We start from the raw sequence: 21841 nt of genomic DNA on the forward strand, positions 1-21841 counted from the left end.
AGGCTAAACTTGTTGATGGATGGTCAAAAAATACAAAAGATGTGGTGTGTGTGTGTGTGTGTGTGTGTGTGTGTGTGTGTGTGTGTGTGTGTTTTTGTGGAGGATTTTGAGTCGTTTTAAAGGCACCGTTGACTGTGCTGGGCTGAGTACCAAAATAAAGTTTCAAGTAATATGAAGCATCACTTTTGCTGCTGAGTAATGGATAAGTAATGTAATTACTTTTTCAATTAGTATTGAGTAATTGATTACAGCTTTTGGATAACATTCTGAACACTCCATTTTGATTGTAATGGAGAGGTTAAAACACCCTTTTGTGTTTACATGGTGCCTATTCCTATGTAACTTTGTGTTTAATCAATTTACCACAAATTGACACACAAAGAACCTGAGTTAAGTATTATTATTCCAGCTTGGTTTCTTCGCTATGGGAGGCCACCTAGCTGCTTTATCCAGCCATGCCAAAATGTCCTCACAGCTCTCACTTTTCATGTTTTGAAACTCCTGACTTTCAACAGGATTTGGGGTGCTGTTGGGTGTTATGACAATATCAAGAAATGTACACTGAACGCATTTTAACATAGTTAAGAAAATCACAAGGAGCCACAGGCTGTGGTCATTTTAAACCTTCACCAGTCATTAGTTTAGCTGTGATTAACATTAACTTTCAACAACAGAGACCTGCAGATTTAAAAATACAGATATGCTAATCAACTGCTGAATTCCTCTGTGGATGTGCTTGTACATCTGCTCAAAAGCACCAGAAAGAAATTGAACCTGACAGGTGCAATTAGGACTCTCCCAAATCCTGTTGATTCATCTTCAAGAATAAGGAATGGCAGAGCATTTAAAGCTGCACACAGAAAGAGTTTTCATTTCACATAAAAAAAAAAACTTCTTATGTCATCAGTCTCAGTCAAGAAATATTGCTGCAGCATCCCCTCAATAGATTAATTGACTCGGAGTTTATCAAAATTCAAACAGTTGCCTTTCACTAACCAATGTGAAATTCAAGTGCAAATTTCAAACAAATTAAACCAGGATCTGATTTGCCTGTTATCACTTCCCACGCAGGCTTTCATAATGACATCATAGTGTAACAAGAATTATTATTGTGTAACTGACAATAATTTGTTAACCTTCAACCTTTCCTTTGTCATATTTGTAATAGGGTAACAAATCTGATAGCATTTTGTGCTCTTTTAAAGGTGCTATGTGTATAATTTTTAACATCAGTAAATCATAACCACATTCATTTTGAGACATTAGTACTTATAATTACTCAACAACAAGACCACTGCTGAGGTGACTGGCAGCTCTACCAGCCTCCACACTGTGTTTTACATTGTGTGCCTCCGACTTTGATTTGGAGGGAAATTGTCTGGGGGGCTATACTTTCAGCACCAACAGAGCTAAAGCTGTCAAATTTTCTAACTGTGACAAATGGGAGCGAGAGGCAAATGGAAAAAAAATGTCTCCAACATGTTTATCCTCTTCAGAGATGCCACAGAAGGAGAAATTGGTGCAAAGGGGATTATGGGAGATGAAGTCTTTATTTTGAGAAACACTAGCACTAAAAACAACACTTGTGTGAGACTATCAGTCATCTCAACCATGGTCTTATTGTTTATGGCAATTGTACCGAGTTACCCAATGATAAATTGATGTTTAAAAATGTTACACATAGAATCTCTAAATTAGTGTATTTGTGTTTAATAACTGCATTTACAATTAATATTTGGTTGTATAAATAAAATTAATCTCATTAATTATTATACACATCACACAGGCAACATTTCCACATATGAAACATAGAGTATAGCATGAATCTGTAAGCATATTGCTCAATTATTACATTCACAATTTCAAATCTAATTGATAAATAAAACATTTAAATTAAATGTTATTACTAAATCCGGTAGCACTTTACATTACAGTTTGGTAATAATATGGTAATACTGGGGTAATTAATTGATAATAAAGAGGTAATAATTGAGTGATATAATTGCCAAAGTAATAGCCAGGTAATAACTTGGAATTGCTTGGTATGGGTGTATCTGGGTAATATTAAAATGTATGTAACAGGGTGAAAAGGGGCCAAAAACAAAGGGTAATAATGGGAAGCACATTTATAGATAACAAGGCAAACCTATATAGTAATGGTATAGTAATATTTTGGTAACAATATAATAACCTGCTAACAATAAAATGATTATATCGGTGCAATATTTGGCTGAAAATATGCTAATATGATGACATAAATGGGGTTATAACCCAATAATAATGAGGTAATATAGGTTGCTGTTTTCACAATTGTATAGGCTACTATCAGTGTAATACCTTCAAAATCACATGAAAATTCTTGGAAGTCAAAATTGGTAATTACCATATTGCAATGCTAAAACTTATCCTCTCTTGCGTTCCAAACTTTTCCTTTAATTTTGAGGTATTACATAACAAAATACATGTTTAATATAATATATGTTTACCTGGAAACACTTTTGGACTGATAAAAGAATTTTATTGTTACCCGGTATATTGTTACCAAAAATACTACTATACTATTACTATATAGTTTTGCATCTTTGCTATCTTATATGTTTCCCCATTATTACTCTTTGTTTTGGCCCGTTATCACTGTGTTACATAAATTTGTGTCTAATATTAACCAGATATACCCATTGTTAATACCAAGCTATTAACTGGTTATTACTTTGGTAATTACATGCTACTACTCAATTGTTACCTCTTTATTATCAAACTATTACCCCAGAATTACCATGTTATTACTGTGTAATGATGTAAGGTGATACCGTAAATCCTTCCATTATTTGTTCATCTTTTCACATTCATCACATATATATTTTGCTCTATAATTATCTCAATGTTCAAAATATATTATCAACACACTGTTAAATACACTGTAGAGTTCGATGTGATTATAAAATACCTTGTACACTGTAAAGTTCGACTTCAGCCAGTTTTTAAAAGTCAGGTTTTAAGTACATAAATGATCAGGTGTATAATTGAGGCTTTATATAGGGGAGGAAGTGTAATCTCTATAAAAACTGTAATCATAACACATTCAACACGTTTTATTGTAACTGAATTCCAATTATTGTGATAACGTTTAAATACAGGTTACCTAACCAAATTATTGAGAATACCTGATGTGTGTATTCTGTTTGAGGGTGGATCCTTATAGTTGTGTATATACTGTACAGTACATTCAGTAGAATAAAATAATAATAAAAAAAAAACACAGAGCTATTCATATGTATTATTTAGATAGATAATATGTAACTAATAAATCAATCCTCTGTTTCAAAAGTTGACTGTTGATAAAAACCCATTCGGAATGATACTGTGCATATCTTACCTAATTGTTCAATCATTGGTCATATTTTCACAAAATCTCAACCTGAAGGTTTCTGTTTAGCCTGAGTCTCATACTGTCTCAAACTAAAACTGATTATATATGATATTGTATAGGCTAATCTAAGAAAATGCGACAAGTAATTAGTCTTTTATGCAGCCTTTATAAGGTCATAAGAAGGCAATGGCAGCAGCTAGATGCAGAATTCAAAATTTACAGACAAAAAAAGCTGTAGTTGTTCAAACTCTCAGTTTCTACAAAACAAGTTGAACATCTTTTCAACCTTTCTGCAACCAATTCAGCTTCAAAAACCATCGTCACTGTCAAACAAAAACCATTTTGATCACAAGTCAACCAGAAGATGATGACGACGGTGAGGATGATGAAGATGATGAAGACGAAGGTGGGGGTCTGTGGGTCTCGCCTCCGCCCAGTTCTGTGAACCTTACCACTTCCTTCTCTTTCTCCTTTCTGCTTCCTGTGCACACTGACCTCTGGGCTGGTTTAAACTGCCATGTCACTTTCTTTGTTGTTGACACCTGCTCTACTGTTGTCGTCTGCCTCACTGGTGTAGCAACAGGCTGAGTTGGCATTGGAATGCCTGGTGTCACTGCCATGCTGGTGGTAACCCCGGTAACCTTTCTTGCTTTGCCATTGTTGTTTCTGTCCTGTTCGGTGAACAGCTCACTCAGCACTTCAGGTTCAGTGGTTTCTCCAAACAAGTCCCAACCAGGCTCAGCAGGCAGTCGCTTGGGTCGTGCAACAGCCGCAGATTTGCTTCCAGTAGCAGAGATTCTGGAGGAGCGACTGGGATCGGAGTCGGATAGGTCTGAGTCCCAGTCACTGTCTCCCGCCACTGAGCCACAACCCAGCAATGAGAGATCAACAGGGCCAGAGCCTGAACTCTCTGAGTCAGAGTCCCTGGAAAAACATGATATACAGAATTTGAGTAAAATTGCACTATGGTAATATTGAGTGTATCACGCATCTTTATTTAAAATGATTCAAAATATTTGTCTAGTATGTTCATTCTGATTTGAATAGTACTAACGCACTGCTTTTAAAACTACTGCAAGAAGACAAAAGCAACCTTGAATGACACAGTATTATAAGTAGTGCTGAATTTTAAACAGAGAGAGGAGGGAACCATAAACACGCTACTATTTAAATGCACAGTATGTAATTTTAATCTGTTAGGAGTCTCGCAATCAAAACAATAACAAAAGACAGAGTTTGGTGATGTCGTGAAGTGATGTGGGATCATGGGAGTTGTCTTCACGACTATTGCCATCATTGTAGTCATAGGATTCCTTCAGTGTCAATCATTCAGGAGGTTTTTACCAGGAGCCAAATTATCTGCAGAGGTCTTCTCTGACGCTGTACAGCAGACACAAGTGTCAAAGGGACTGTGAGCCTAGCAGCCACTAACGTTTCCAGACATTCAGGAGGATTTTCCCGGAAGTCAAATTATCGGCAGGGGTCTCCTCCGTTCCAAAACAAATGGAGCCTGTGATTAAATCCGTTAAAAACACTGAGTTAAGCAGTTCCACATTAAAAGTTAGCGTCTTTCACGACACTGTTCAGCGGACACATCACATCTCGGAGGGGCTGGGAACTGAGCTGCCACTGTTTGCTCAGCTTGTTTCTTTAATAATGATCTAGATGACCAATGACAAAAATCTTTCATCCGATTGAAATATATAGTTTTAAACTACCAAGATCTAAAAGTGCGTAATAAAACTGTGGCTTAAAACTGTATAAAAAGTTCATTTTGACAAACAACTGGCAGACGACCACAATGCTGATGAATGAGCAAAGGAGATATGACGTCATTGACAGGCAACCAAATGAAATGGACCATTACCTTGTTTGAAATTAGTCTACGGATTTCTCTAGGTTTGAAAATTACTTGAAACATTTGGGATAATGTAAGCACACAACTCAACAAAATGTATAACAGGTCTAGTCATTTTTAGACATTTAAGTCATGTATTAAACCTATTACTTCTAAAGCTTTTAGGGCATTTTTGCCTTTAATCTGATAGCGATAAAGGGACAGGAAAGTCGGGGAGAGAGAGAGAGAGGGGATGACATGCTGACATGCAGCAAAGGGCCGCAGGTCGGACTCGAACCTGGGCCGCTGCAGTTAGGACCAATCATTCACGGTGAGCACCCAACATATTATAACTTTACAATGATTTTGTAACAAAAATTAGATGAAAAAGAATGATAATGAATCAAAGCAAGCCTTTGCATGGAAATGGAATTCCACATCACATCACATTGTGCTAAATTCGGAATTATTGTATTCAGATTCACATGTTTCTTTAATAGTCCCACATTTGACAGTGCCCCCAGTCCTGGTCAACCGACCCCCCCACCCCACCCCCACCCCACGATCCCACCCACCCCCACTCACAACACAGCTGGAGCAACGACCTTCACCCTTTCCTGAGACATCTTACAGAACCTTCTCCAGGGCTCCTTTGGCCTCCTGATGCCTACAGTATGTGCTGCTTCCCCAGTCTGCTGAATCAAACAAGCTCAAAAAGAATCCATAGACGTCCTCCTAAGATAGTCCATTGACAAGGTCATTGCAACCATATAAGGGACAAATAACATTCTGGGCACCACTCTAAGCAGCTGCTGCTACAATGGGGCCTTTGAACATAGGCTACTTGGATTCCATTTGCCTATCCTTCCCTGAGATGACAGAAAAAGTCCTCTGGTGGTGGGAATTGAAAACCTTGCGAACAGGAACCTCAACTAGACATTACTTGAATGGAAAATGGAATGTGAGAACAACATATGGATTACATTGGCAGTGATGTGGATGCTGTACTTGACTGTTATGATGAAGAGGCAACTAAGGTTGAAGCGGACACTCAATTTACTGGTCTATATTCCAATACTATCAAATGGCTATGAGCTTTGGGTAATGACCAAAGCAAATGACCAGATTGTCAAAGGCTGGTGGGGGTATCCTAAGAGCTAGAGTGAGGAGCTAAGTCCCTTTGAAGAAGTTGCACTACTATTCCAGTGTGTCGAAAGGAGCCAGTTGAGGTGGTTTGGGCATCTGACTAGGAAGCCTCCTGGACGCCTCCCTGTGAAAGTATCGCAGGCACACCCAGCCGGAAGGTTACCTCGTGAAAGACCCAGAAGACATTGTTGTACAGATTGTTAAGCCCCTTAAAGCAGATTTGTGATATTGGGCTGGATAAATAAAATTTAACTTGACTGAACTTGACATACTGGAGTGATCACATATCCCACCTTGGCTAGGACCTTCTCTGTATCCCCCAGGGAGACCAGTAAGAAATGGCAAGGGACAAAGACACTTGGGCTATTTAGCTGACTGCTTCCATGACCCGACACAGGGTAGGTGAAGCAGAAAATTGATGGATGGATCTATAGCTAAATTTCTTTAACAATAAAATGCACTACAGCTAAATACACAAAGATGCACATACCTGCCACTGTAGGGTGAGGTTCCTGCAGGGCCCAGCAGGAGGCAGGCTGGAGCAGCCAGATAGACAAAGCTGTCCGTGCACAGAAAATCTCCTTCCTCTGGTTTTTGTAGGGCAAGGTGAGATGGCTTGGCATCATGTTCTGGACTTGTCTGGTCCAAGTGTGTTTTAATGCTATCCAAATGTTGTCTTGTGTCATCAAGTCTTATTTGCATCAAGTCTTGTTTTGTATCATGGGTGGGAACTTCTGTCACTGTGGTGACTTCACCCCTGGAGGCAGGTCTTGCAGACACGGCAAGGTAAACAAAGCTATCCGATTGGACAAAGGGATCTAAGTCACCACAGTCCAGTCCTGAGCTTCTGATTGGTTTCTGATTAGGATCTAGAAAGTGCTTGACTGTTTGTTTTGAGGGAGACAGGGGAAGAGGGGAGTCGGTTCCCATGAGGGTCACTTTTTTCCTTGCTTCATTTTGAGGGTTGTGAGTCGGGGAGTCCTCAATATCTGAATGGTTGAGTGTGGACCTAATGATTGAAAATACTCCTATCTTACCATCTTTCCTTCCATTCTCATCATTCCCTCTCTCTTCATCCCCCATCATTCCATGTCTTGCTTGCTCTTTTTCGATATCTCCTTCTATGTCTTCATGCAAGGAGGTGTTAAGGAGGGACGGGTAGCACCACTGTAGCTCTGCACTCTCCTCCCTTCCCCATTCTTTTAATCCTCCATCGTCCCCGTCCTTCTCCAGTGACGTGCTGCTGCTGCCTAAGTCGGAGCCACTCACTGGCTGGTCGCTGTCAGAGCCAGCTTCCTCCTGGCTCTGATTGGATAATGAGAGGAAGACGCCACTGGAGTCTGACTCAAGCGTTAAGTTGGAGTCTGGAGAGCTGTCCTCCTTAGTAGAGCTAGAAAAAAGAAAAGGCAGTCAAATGACTGCTACATCCCCATGTGTCTATTAAGCGATTGTGACTTTGACTCCTAATGGTCTCTGTCTACCACTGGTTACCACAACCTGCCAACCTACCACATCATTATAAATACATTAGCGCACTAATTTGGCTGGGGCCATGGCATGGTTTGGCTGATGTCTTCACTTATTAGTCAGGTACAATGGTCATATTAATGGTCAGTAGATTGTTATGATGATCTACTAAAGCCAGATTAAGGAAAAGGCACTTTGATAGTTTTGCTTGCACACCTACTTTATTTGTGTGAGACCAAATGAACTACAATTCATTTTGACATGTGATGTGCTGTGTAATATGCACACAACACCTGTATTCACCTACTAATCATTTTTATAATAGCCCTTAGTTATATAATGGTCCAGACTAAAAATATTATCCAGCAAAATTATAACTGTCCAGTGTTAAATACTGTAAAAATAAAGAAAAACATACAAAAGTAAATTTAATGAGAGTTTGAAAAATAATAAGTTAAAAAGATATTAAGCTTACTGCACTCTATGCCCTGCTAGTAAAAGCAAATGTTGTACAGCACCACTTCAGCCTGTCAAGACCAGATGGTCCACATTCAAAAACCAGCCGTTACTGTACAGGCATCACAGTCCATATTTGACCACATGGACTTTGGTACACATACTGCTGTACACCAATAGCAGTTTGGGGCTTTCATAAGAACCACTTATTGGTCTAGTGTATTGGAATTACACTGAAAGCCAGCCTTTCTTAGTGCTAAATCCGTGTCACTACCGATTTAAAAAAAAAACAAAACAAAACAACTTCAGTTCTTGTTTCCTTTCTCTAGCAGCTCATCAACACTGTACTGCTTGCTTGTACTGATGTGCCTTTTCTCATCCTAAACTATGGGTAGACACTCCTGCTGTTCTACCAGTATGAGGTGTTCATAATAATGACAAGCGAAAAGCAATGAAATGGCAACGCAATGTATTTGGTAGACAAATGCAACAAATGTGTGAATGTGCTGTCGAATCTCTGAACAAATAACTCACATGTACACACATATCACTTAATAAACAAATTGCTTGAATTGTTGCAATTGGAAGTCAGCAGTACTAAACTAAAGAAATAGCACTCAATGCTGAAGTTGCCACTGCCATTTTGTTTGTTAATATCATTCACTGCTCAACCTCAAGAAGTTTTATGTATTAAATTTGCATTTAGTGGTTATTTACAAATAGAATCCAAACACAATCAATTTTGAACTATATTACTATACCACTATGTAACTGTGTTACATTTGCCATGCTTAACATCGATGTGGTGATTGTGGCGCCCAGAAAATGAATTTAAAATATCCAAATATCCCTACAAAAGTCATACGTTCACGAACCTAATCCCAAAAAACAGCAAATACCAAAATATAATACAACATTATGGCCTTGACTTTGATCAGATCTTCAGTATGTCTTCAAACCTGGATTTGTTCTCGCCTTGTATACATGTATGTCAACATCTGGAGGAGAGAGTGCCTGCAATAACCATGTTCGTTGAGTTACCTTGTGCCAACAGTGGAAGTCACAGCAGATTTGTTTGACCAGTCAACAGGAGGTCTGTCTGTGTCTGTAGCTGGTGAGGCCATAGCACTAAGCTCCAAACTGACCTGGGATCTGCTCCCCACTCCTGGAAAATTTAACAAGAAGAACAGGAGATATAAGCAGTACATTCCACCATTCATCCTCCTCCTGGCCAAGCCTTTGGATATTTAATCAGAGCCAGTCGGTCAATATTCGCCATGTTCTGGTCGCTGTTGCAATATTTATTCATTCTTTCATTTCTTCAGGATTTGAAAAGTGCCACATGTATAGGTTTCTGAGAGGATAATTTTGTCAGTACAGTACTGGAGCCAACAAATCACATTTAGGTAATATGGTGGACTACGGATAGAGCTGAGATAGGATGAGCAAACATCACCCACCATGCCTCAGACACATGACAATCATGCAAACAAGCCCTAATCCAAATTTCTCTTTAAAGGACCAGTGTGTAAGATTTAGGGGATCTACTCGCAGAAATGGAATATAATGTTCATAAAGGTTTTCATTGGTGTAAATTCACATGAAACTAAGAATCATTGTGTTATCCCTAGGTTAGAATGAGCCATTCATATCTAAATACAGAGTGGGTCCTCTTCCACGGGCCTTGCCACGTTACACACTATGTTTTCTACAGTAGCCCAGATCAGACAAACTAAACACTGGCTCTCGAGAGGGCATTTCTAATTTTTACATTACCTTAAGGCCACCATAGGTTCTCCTAAACGCTTGGTCACTCCCCTCCCAATTCCCTGCTGTGCTGAGCCCTGTATTTCTCTGAGGGGAGTTATGAAGTCAGACTCTAAATGCTAAACTTCAACATACATATTGTACATTCACATAACAATCCATGCCACTACATCTGGATGACTGAACTGTGTTATTTTTACTTTTATTAGTTTTAGTAGTATTAGTATTTAATAGTATTTGTTAGCAATTAGTACCTAAACGTCGCCATCACACTACAACCAATTCAAGGGATTCAAGCTTGGTACTTGGTACAACCTTGGCAAAGACGTCTTACAGGTAGATCTCAGTTGAGTATTTCAGCTGTAAGCATGTTACCAATTATTTCAGCATTAAAATTGGTCTAAGTCTTGATCTGGGCCCAATTACTGAAAAGAATCTTGCTGACATGATCAATGACCTATCTGAGAAAGCCATTGTGTTATTGAAAAGGATTTCATATACCCATATAATATTATGTATTTTATGTTTTATTGATATTGTGGCTATATTAGACTTTAGAATTTTCCCATTATGGTCTCTGTATAGAATTATATGCATAGTGAGATTGACCTGTGTGTCCATGGAGACGAGAACACTGAAATCTAAAATTATATTTAGAAATGCAAGACAAAACTGGATTGCATTGGTAAGAAATAATGCACTGAGGTTTGACATGTTCTGAAGTCTTGCTCACCTGGGGAATGATTTGTTCTCACTAAATTATTTTTTTAATGGACAAAACGGTAATAGAGTGCTATACTGTATTTATAAAGTTGCAGAGATTCAGGTTTCTGTGATCCTGTCAGAGGTTCTCATTTACCTGCCTCACTACTCCTTTCTCAAGTCATATTAAAGGACTGTCCTGATATTAATGAGGAGAAAATACTGGGAAACCATGTCTGTGTATGGCAACTGATTAATCAGTTCAGTTCAATGAACAGTTGCACTTTGCTGGCACTGATTCACCACGTTTTATTTTGGTCCATGGAAATGAAATAATTCACAGTCAACATCCCAGCCAAACTCTTGACAGTCACAAACAAGCAACTGCTGAATTCAGGAAACTATTCAGTGTATACACTATAATATTACTGCTTTTTTTCTGAAGAAAAGTTTTAAAAGAAGAAGACATGTTAATTGCTCAAAATGACACATAAATACAAAACACTTATTATTACATTGTCTAAAATTTTTGTAGCTCAAGTTCTCACTTTTCATTTTACTTTATCTATAAATATCAGTAATTTGCCATAGATTAATTTTCATCCATGCCGCTTAAAATATAAATGCTAATATTTCTTAATTATCTATATACTAGAGACATAAAAAAGAATAGGTCTGTGAATATGATGATGTGATGGTTGATATTTGTCAACTTTGTGTAGATGACAGTGTGTAACGACAGTGTGCATAAATTTTGTGGGCAAGGCTAGATTACCAATCAAGTAAAGTGGACTACTGTGTGCCAAATGGGTTTTGATGATTTGGTTAGTTGCTAATATGTTACAAATTGTAGATTACAAAAACTGCATTTCTTTGAATCCCCATAGACTGCCATGTTAAAATGTCCAACTTTAAAACAAATAAACATGTTTACAGCCTGGTACAAAAAACTGTTTTAAAACACTTTATAGCTTATCTCATCCTTCATGACAACTGTATGGGGGATGAATTTTGATGAAAGAACTCGCAAGATGGCAACGGTTGAACAGTTGACTAAGCTTCAAAACCACTCTTCAGAAAGCTATGGGTGACATCACGGAGGCTACATCCATCTTTATTTACAGTCTATGGGTCAAAGCAGCAGAGGCCAAGATAAAACTTTAGCCCCTAGTATGGGTGAAGCTCTAAAAACCCTGGATCCTACAATAGCATCTTTTCTCAGCCATCCTTCCATGGTACCCCATGCTAAGCCAAGCTTTCTGTTATAAATTTGAAGTCTCCATGCAAAAGCCACAACAACCCCAATGACATCACACAATGTTTTTTCAAACATGACTAACCTCCTTCAGAGCCACAGATATTACAGAGATTTTCTCCATGACAAATAAACTGACCTTTTTTTTTTTTGAGTAAAATCAATAGAGTTCCCCTTTAACATAATAGTTATGGAACTTTCCAAATCCAGTATATCATTGCAGGCACATGAATGAAAAAACATGGGAAGAATGAAAACAGACATACAGAAAATCAAATAAATATCTACCTGTCAAGAGAGCAGCTTTCTCTCTCTGTGGCCCTGGATGAGTTTGATACATGTCAGCTCGTTCCCTCTGTGGCTCCAGCAGTGTTTGGTATAAATCCTGGTTATCCCTATGAGGCTGAGACAGGTCTAAGTGCTCCAGGTCAGAGTCCAGCTCCCTAGCTCTCCTTTCTAACTCTGTAAGGCTGAGCTCCGAGGCTGCCGAGGAGGGAGGGTGGGATCCCCCAAAGCCAACCGGGGGCCGGAGGAGAGGCCAACGCTGCAGGGAGCCTGAGAAGGAATCAGTATCACATCCTCCTCCCGCTCCACCTTTGTCCCAACCATCATCCCACAATGTGTTGACCATCTCAAGGACAGCATCCCAACTCTCCATCCCCTCTTCCTCTAGTGTCCCTCCTACCCCTCCCTCTACTTCACCTTCTTCTTTCTGTAATTTAGTTACCACTACCTCCAACTCTTGTTCATGCTGCTCTTGTATTCTGTCCTTAATCCTCATACCTCTACCCTCCAACTTTTCAGATATTATTTCTAAATCTTTCTCCTTTTTCACTTCCTTAGCTTTGTTTATATTTACTTGGACTTTTTGTTCAACCCGTCTCGTCTCTTGTTTGGTTTCTTCTAACAGCCCCTCACTGACAGCAACCTGCTCTTTCTCCTTACCCACTTTTTCATCCTTTTTGTCTTTGTCGTCTCTCCTTTCCTTCTCTCTCTTCTCTTTCTTACCGTTCTGCTCCTCCCTTTCAGTCTTCTCCTTACTCTGCTCTCCTTGTTTCTCCTTGCTCTGGGAACTCCTGGGTTCCTCCTGCTCTCTGCAGACCCTCCAGTGCTCCAAGTTCTGCTCTTTCAAGGAAGCCCTGCCCACTAAACTGGCCACCTGTGCTGTTTCTGGATTGGAGGGCTCTTTAAGTGAGCATCGTCCCACCATACTCGTAGCATTAATAATGCCTGTTGGCGGTTTGTCAGAGAAGTGGCCTGGCCGGGGGTGGAGGTGTGCATGTGGGCGCCTCTTCTCCAATGCTGAGAGGACAGAAGGGAGTGGGGGTAGAATAGGGAGGTTGTGAAGTGCCCCTCCCTGCCGAACTGTCCTCTTTCTGACAATGATTCGGCGAGGCCAGGTGGACTCAATGCCTTCAGAGGGGCCTGGTGACTCAAGGTCTCCAAGCGCTCTGCTTAACTGTGGGCTGGCCACGCCTGGTCGCAGCCCTGTGGCCGTGCCAGGTCGAGTCCTGGAGCTGGCCTTGGATGATTTGGACTTCTTGGATCTGGAACCTTTCTCTATATGGCTAGATTCAATCCTATCAATGTCCAAAGGCATTTTCTCAGCCTGATCTGCAGGGTCTATTTCTGCTTTATGTCCAAAACTCTGAGCTTTATCTGTAGTCTTGGTGCTATTCTGGGCTTCCCTGACAACCCCAATTTCACTGTTACTCTGAGTTATGGTCTCATTTTCAACCTTAGCTTCCAGTGCTGCCTCAGGCTCAGATGTAAAAGCAATGTTAATTTCTGTCTCAACTTTAGATTCTACTCTGGACTCTGCTGCTGAACCAGCCTCATTATTAACTTCAGCTACAACTCCAGCTTCTGTTCCAGTCCTGTTCTCCATCTGCTTTGAACTAGCTTTAGCCTCAATCCCTGCCTTAAGCTCTGGCTTCATTCCTGGATCAGATCCATCTCTAATTTCAACTTTATCTCTAGGCCCAACCCTGTCCTCAATCTCAATCACAGTTGAATGTATCACCTCAGCAATAGGTTCTGGTTTAGCCACACCCCTTCCAGTTTTTTCTCCACTCCTTGTCCCTCCCCTATGTCCGTCCTTCACAGCTGGAGCCATATTTTCTATCTCCACCCCAGATTGCACTTTTCCTTCCAAATCCCGTCCCCCTGGTCTTGTTTTCACCTGCGAGCCCATTCTTGTTTCAGACCCATTTTTAATGATAGCCCTGGATCCTTTGTCATATTTGTTCCAACTTTCAGTTCTGTGGTGTTCTTGTATTCCAGCCCTGATTTCAGCCTCTGACATGTTTGCAACACAAACTTCACTTACTAACCTTGGCCCACACCCAGATTTGCTGTCAACTAACACCAAACCGACACTCCCATTGTCAAACTTTGAAACCATTCCCCCACCTCCACTTTCGGGGCCCACCTTTGACCCAGCTCTATTCCTACCCACAGCACCAGTGCCCATTCTTGGGGCAGCACTGGGGGAGGGTGAAGGTGAGGGCTGGGGGAGCAACAGGGGTGTTGTGTCTAAAACTTGTTCGGGTTCTAAAAACACAGAGTCTCTCTCTGAATGCAGAGGAACTGGTCGACCATAGCCAAAGGTTCCAAAAGTTGATGTATCCCTCCTCTCTCTTTCTCTTGCCCTTTCTCTCTCCAACCTCCCCCTCTCTCTCTCTCTTTCCCACTCTCGCTGGGCCCACCCTCGCTCCATCTCCCTTTCTCTCTCCCTCTCCCACTCCCTTTCTCGCTCACTGCGGCCCCATCCTCCTCCTCGATCCCTCAGGTCCTGCTCAAGGTCATGAGCAGACAGTTGGACCAGCTGGGCACGGTAGGGTGATCTTCTAAGCTCTTGGGGTGGTGACAACCTCAGACTCTGGGTTTGGGAATAATGCCTAGGCTGAATTACATGAGGAGGGGAACAGCGCAAACTCTGAGTCTGACTGGGGCGAGGTTTAGCAGGAGAAAAAAAGACTGGAGTATGGTAACCTGAAGAAAGAGGTGAGCCGGAGAAAGGGGAAATGAGGGGGGAGGTAAGAGAGGAGGACTGGCCCCCAGGGGGAGGGTAGTGCCCTGGGTTCAGATATCCCCCTCCTCGGTCCATCATTTCAGTTGTAGTAAGCTCCAGACACTCCAGGTGTTTTGGAGGTGTCAAGACTTTCCAGGAATGTCGTCCATCTCTGCTCTTTGTGCTGTCTCCATGGTGATGGTGGTGATGATGGTGATGTTTCTTGGATGAGGAAACTCCCGGCGCTGAGAACGAGGACACAGAGGGAGAAACTGATCGGTTGAAATGGCCTGGTGAGTGGCAGCCACCACCATCGGCATCTTGAGCCCCAAGCTTCAATGAATCATAAATGGCTCTTTCATCCAGTCGTCGCACAAATGAGGGGTTTGGAGTTAAAGAGCGGGGTTGCGAATCGAACATGTCAGCTGGGGACCGGCTAACTCTAAGGGAGCCACTTGCAGAGTAGCTAAAACTCCCCTCACCTCCACCATCTCGCCGTATCGATCCAGGGTGGTGGTGATGGCTGTCAATCTGTTGATTGATGCACATGGTATCATAAATGGATCGCTGGGGTACGTAGCCATCTCCGTATCCCCCTTCCATTCCCCCATCTCGCCCTCCCACTCTCCCATCCCCAGGTCCATGTTTCTCCAGGCAACAGGAGCTCTTCCTGAAACACCCAGGACGGCTAAGAGGCTTGCCCATGATTGGTTGGATGGCTGATGGTGGGAGGGGTTGATGGGAGGCACGCGTGAAGTTTGAAGAGCGAATTGTGAAGTTGTTAAATTCACTAAATTGGAAAAGAATTGCTTGAAAAGTGACCTTCAGAACACATGGCAGCTGGCTTTGAGAGGGCCATGGAAAAATAAATGAATTGGAAAAACGTTACATTCACTGTAATGTACTGAAGTATATTCCTTCTCTTGTAATGAGAGGTCAGGAAAATTTTGCGATAAGAAAATCTTCTTGTCAAAATCTCCATGACATAAAGACGATGTAAAAAACATAATGTCCAAATTATATTTGGAAATTGTGTCCTACTTGAAGAAAAATTCCATCCAGATTCCAGAGAAACACATGAAAAGTTAAGACAAAATATGTCCAGTTTTTATGTCCACAGGGTTACTGTTCTTAGCTCATCTTCTTTCCCACTCTTTCCCGACATGACTGCATTGAATTTGTTCTTGTTGTTTATTTTTCAGGCTGTCTGTTAAGAGCCAGTTACGTCTTTATCAAGCTGAGCATTAGTCAGTCAGACACAGAGCAACAGAAAGACAGAGGACAGTGGATTGAGGACTGAATCCAGTCAAAGTTTCTCCGCTCATTCTGGCTGCGTTTGTTGATTACCGTCATCTGTCTGTGGAAAACAAAGCAAGCAACAAAAAAGATTTGAACATAAAACAGTTTGAAAATGTCTGTCCATAAATATCAAAGTGAGTTGTTATTAGCATATTCAGTATTAAGATCTTCGATCTCCGATTAGCAATCTTAAACATGTCTCTTTACTTGTCACAAGAAGTTCTACTCAGCCTGTGAAAACAGTTGTATAATGTACTCTGTGGCTCTGAATGGAGCTTTCTTACGACTGAGAAAATAACCCTGATGATGTCATCAGTATGTAGCTCCCCCACAGGTCACGTGGTAGAAAATAATGTTGAATGAAAAAATGGGAACAGATTAATAAACCAAGTACACTGATTAGTAAACAGCAGGCTGGCAAACTGTGAATTTCATACACGCAACACAGTCTAAGAAAGAAAGAGACGCAATTTTCATCAGGTATGGCTTTATCTGTACATATTTTGGGCCATTTTGGCTTGACTCAATCTTATACTATTTAATAATGACCTAAGCTGAAATAACAGGGGATGCATTACATGGCAGTTTCAGTCAGTTCTACCGAACAATGCATTCACTCAACAGCAAAGTAAGGAAGAGAGAGCGTTTTTTCGCATTTAAACTGCATTTTACAATAACACTTTAATATAACTGTCTGAAATGCTGTTGTTAAAAACACATCAATAATCAATAGCGAAGAGTTTGCGTTTAGAGACATTAAGTGATTAATTGAGGAAAAGTTGCAAATTCAGATCAATCCTATTAAATTAATGCTACTTCTTAAACACTGATGACTCTAAATGTTCATATGCTAGACACTAGACAGATCATTTATCAACACTGAGAAACTCGACAGAGGTTATGTACAAGTATTGTTTAGCAATTTGTACATTTAATAATCCATCCCTACGCAGTCTCACCTAAATGTTTTTTTGCCATGGGATTTTTAACAGAATGCCTGTGCTACAAACTTGAAGTGTCGAGTCAAGTCATTCTTTCTCTTGTGAGCCCCCACAACTTAATGAAGCTGTAATGTAAAATTGCTGAGTGCCTCTTTAATTTCAATCCAACGACTGATTACAGCTAGAAACACCAACCCAAGGACCTCCATCCGTCAGTGGGTTGTCGATAAGGCTGAGAAGAGAAGCCCTTTGCTTTGATTAGGAGAGGACCATATGGAAACAACATTGCATGCTTAAACCGTCTTTCAGAATTTTTCTTTTTTCAACAGGTATTCACTTTTATAATGTAGTTGTGATGCCATCATTTCAAAAACACTGAGTACGAATGTATTGTACACAATACTGTTTTTCTTCCAAGCACCCTGAACACTGAGTCAGAAACAGTAGTCCTAGTTGGCTAACCCTTAAGTTTAATTTTCTTTAGCACTTCATAAAGATGACAAACACTTCTGAGGCAAGACAGCAAAAGATATAAACAAAATGTATATTTTTAGACCTAAATGTTTTTCTCCAAAGGACAGGATAAACTACCAGTTGTATAAGTCTTTAAGTACATTTTGAAGGAGTTTGGGCTGAAGACTAAGCTAAATATCGTAACTTCATTGCTATGCCATTTTGTAGAAGCTATATATTATGACATGGAACAACGGTTTTCACAACCTTAAGGGTGAGAACACTTCATAGCAAAAGCAACGAACGATAGATGTTCTTCATGATATTAGTATATGTTACCGGGCTAAACCCTAAGATAAATACTGAAGTCCTATGTGGCTAATCTCTGTGGTCAGTTTCATATAAGTTATATGTCCTTGGACATAAAAAATACCAACAGCTCTCACAACCAAAAGGGTGAAAAAGTCTTCACAGCCAACACAACAAAAGATAAAATCCTCAAACAACTCGGCAAACATTTTGAAGTTGGCGCGATGTTATTGCGACAGCCTGCACCAAGCAGCCTTAAAGCACCATGCAAACTTGGTGCCAAAAATAAAGTCAAGATGACGTCAATATTTCTTCAAAGCTGTTCCCTACATCAATATGGGAAATCTGAAGCTGAATGTTTCAACATGTCCTAGTATGACATTGTGAAAATTTGGTTTGATGTTGAATGTAGCAAACTGGTTCAACTACAGCAACTAGCCAACTCTTATATGATGATTAGCTCAAAACATCTCACAGAAAGTCACTGACAGCACAAGAAAAGGCATTTAAAACAAATTTTGACCACTGAAATGTAGCACCCACCCTACATACTGTGTGGTAACCTCAGCACAACACTGACTAATTTCATCACACTTGAGCCAGTTCAGGGGGGGGGGGCAAGTATTAAAAATCACTGACTGATTCAAAAAACTTTTGATTTAGTACATTTTTTTGCCACATAAAGAAAACACCAGATAGTCACATACTGAAAAACATCTTTAGACATCTTTCCACATTAGTCCTGAAGTATCCCTGCTAATATCCATCTCTGTAAGATAAAAGAGTCAGAACTGTCTAAATTGCATGTATTAGTGATGCCTTCTGCACAAATTAGTTAAGCTCCATCAAAGGACTCTATTGATAGTTGAGAATCATTCGTAGTCTGCCTTCATTCTTAAGCATCCCACCACTACCCCACCACCACCACCACCACCACCACCCCCACCCTGCCTTTCATCACTGCTGCTGCCACCTGCTCTATTTTACCCCGATCAATAGAAAAGCCAAAACCTTATCAACATGGTCACAGTCATTAAAAGGCATCAGTCAATCCAGTCCATCGAACTCAGTCCCATCCCGGTAATGTGTTGTCATCCTGCCTCAAATCAGCATCCTCATTTATTTTTTCTTACCGGCATCTCTGCCCCTGTCGTTTCTCTCTGTCTCTCTCTCTTTATCTCTGCCGTTTTTCTCTTTTTCTGTCGCTTGTCTCCCTCTCTCTCCCTCTCTCTCTCCCCTCTCTCTCTCTCTCTCTCTCTCTCTCTCTCTCTCTCTCTGCTGTGAATCATGCCTTCTGTCAGAGGAAGGTTTTTTTGACAAGCGCTCTCTCTGCCAACCAGCACACCAACGCAAACCCCCCCCCCCTCCTCTCCCTTTCACTCTCTCTCCCTTCTGGCCTTTCTTCTCCTCGATATAGCCTCCCTCTACCTCTCGGTCTCTCCTTCTCTTCCTCTATCTCTCTTTCTCCCTCCCATTTACACTCTACACAGCTTCAGGGCTTTAAGAGCTTTGGAGCTGCAAAGAGACCAACTTCTCCTCTCCTCTCCATCTGCCTCTCTTTTCTTTCTTTCTCCAGCTCATCTCTCATTCTTATCTCTCACCCGTCATCTCTCTGTGTTGCTGTCTTTGTATCTTTCTCTCCCCCGTCTCTCAATCCCATCTAGATTTAGTTGACCTGAGTGGGTTACCCAAGGGAAATCATCACCATCAGACATTTTAGAAATGAGGTAACGAAAGAGAAGTATGAAAGAGAGACAGATCTATCTATCTATCTATCATCTATCTATCTATCTATCTATCTATCTATCTATCTATCTATCTATCTATCTATCTATCTATTTATCTAAATATATATCTATCCATCCATCCATCCATCTATCCATGTTTCATTCTCCCACACGTACACTATATTTCTTCTCCAGCTCTCTCCATCCCTCTTGTAGCCCTCTCAGTTTGCCCTCTACCTCCCACTCTTCACCTCAGCGTTAATGCAACGCGCATCTCTGTGGAGGCGGCAGGGAGAGTGAGCGAAACGGAGAAAGAAAAAGCAACAATGGATACTCGTATACTGTACAGTGCAATTTAAAAGGATCGTCATCAGCACCATCATTCGACCACATACAGCTTTTTGGAAAAACAGGATCTATTTTTTATCATTAGGAGATGTTAAACTAATGGACAGTAGCATCATTATGTACATTTAGTTTTTGTGTTCCTTTATATCTGAATGATATGACAGCTTTTATATCTGCTGTTCCAAACACTCACAGACACTGTTCACGCAGTTTTCTTTTCATTATGTGTTGAATGAGCAGAAAAGGAAGAAGGACAGAGTAGTTCTACCTACAGAACCATAAACTTCAACAAAGAAAAAATGGGAAAACAGTCTAGTATGTAAGTATGAAAATGGCACAGTGCTGCCCACATGGTTTGACTGACATGTAGTCTCAAGGGATTTGAAATACAGTGAAAAAACACTGCAGCAAAGGCTGCACAATATTCCATATTATTTTAATCTGGTAATATTTATCTTAATATTAGAATTTGCATCAAAAATAAAGCTCTAGCAAAACTGGATTTATCAGGCTGATACAAACATGAACATTTTTATAACAGTTTTTTATGTCAGACATGTTTTTTACATGAACATGATTTAAACAAATATTTATCAGGAGGATCCTTTAAACATTGTATGTAAATATCCTCAAGTATAGTTGAGATTGAATTCATTCTTGACCTGAGCAACATCACATGTACAATCATGCTGCTGAACATCTACATTTCCATGACAACTGGGCACACTCCATCTGCCTGGGATGATGGTGTGATATGACCGAAAACTACAGAAGAGCCACTAAGTGGCAGTTTTTCTGCCGTTTAACAGTCAACTGACATATACTCTGGTACCAATATATCTGTGATGTGTAATATTAGCCAATATGTTTGCTTTGTTCAAAATATACAATGAGACAGACAGTCATGCTGATTATCTTATGGTGACTATGAGAAATATTAGGGCCTTGCATGAAATGCATGAAATGAACGTAATTTCTAATGAATCAGTATCACAACCACCATTGACATTGATAATATTGCTGTTACACCTCCTGGAGGCACATTTTGATTACTTTTTTATTTATTCGAAGGGTTGAGGTTGGTTCATGTGTTTAAATTTGGGTACAATCACACAATATGTTCAAGAGTTCCTTTCAGGTTTATTGGACATTCTATTCTATCTTTTTCTCTTTGTTGCTTGTTTTTACTTTCTCCTCTGTTTAATGCTAGTTAGAGACAGTTGTGTTTTCGTATTCTGCAATTATGAAAAATAATAAAAGAGTTAATTTCAAATAGACCATGCCTCCAAGAATTGGCAATCATGTGGACTGTCAAAAAAAACAAACAGGATCATCCAAATATGTAATGTTCCAATTAGGGGACACCTGGAATGAATTTGTAAGTGGAGGGGTTTTGTAAAATGTTATATAAACAAAAAAACTAAAGAAATGTGTTTTAATGGAAATGGGTGAGGAGTTTGCACCAAAAATGAATCCTTTCACCGTGGCCCATGGCCTATCTTCCATAAAATGTCACTGAATTCTCTTAACTAGCTAATTACAGATAGAAACAGACATAAAGATAACAACAGGACTAAAAAGCCTTCCAGCAGTCCTAAATGATAATCATGAAAGATGATGATTGTTAAGATGATGGTGTATATACAGCTGACAGCCAGGATTTGACTCCTTTTTCAGGCCAATTTGGATTAAATCTGAAGGGGACAAAAAAAAACTATAAGACAACAGACTAATATTTTAGCCAACTAAAA

The 21841-nt window shown here is 40.2% G+C and overlaps 1 protein-coding gene across 3 annotated transcripts; it reads right to left on the minus strand.

Annotated features, from left to right (window-relative positions):
- Positions 1–939: 939 nt before the first annotated feature.
- LOC130180419 (uncharacterized) lies at positions 940–19374 on the minus strand. Of its 3 annotated transcripts, none has more exons than XM_056393927.1 (5): positions 19149–19372; positions 12289–16370; positions 9318–9441; positions 6844–7743; positions 940–4294 (listed from the first exon to the last, which is right to left on the minus strand). In XM_056393927.1, the coding sequence occupies exons 2-5, from the start codon at positions 15716–15718 to the stop codon at positions 3724–3726; spliced, it is 5025 nt and encodes a 1674-aa protein (XP_056249902.1). In that variant the 5' UTR covers positions 15719–16370; positions 19149–19372; the 3' UTR covers positions 940–3723. The 3 variants fall into 3 exon arrangements, with proteins under 3 accessions (XP_056249902.1, XP_056249903.1, XP_056249905.1); XM_056393928.1 differs by having other exon boundaries at positions 19027–19159; XM_056393930.1 differs by lacking the exon at positions 6844–7743 and having other exon boundaries at positions 19149–19374.
- Between the last annotated feature and the right edge of the window lie 2467 nt (positions 19375–21841).

This window comes from Seriola aureovittata, chromosome 13 (genome assembly GCF_021018895.1).
Source record: "Seriola aureovittata isolate HTS-2021-v1 ecotype China chromosome 13, ASM2101889v1, whole genome shotgun sequence".
NCBI lineage: Eukaryota > Metazoa > Chordata > Actinopteri > Carangiformes > Carangidae > Seriola > Seriola aureovittata.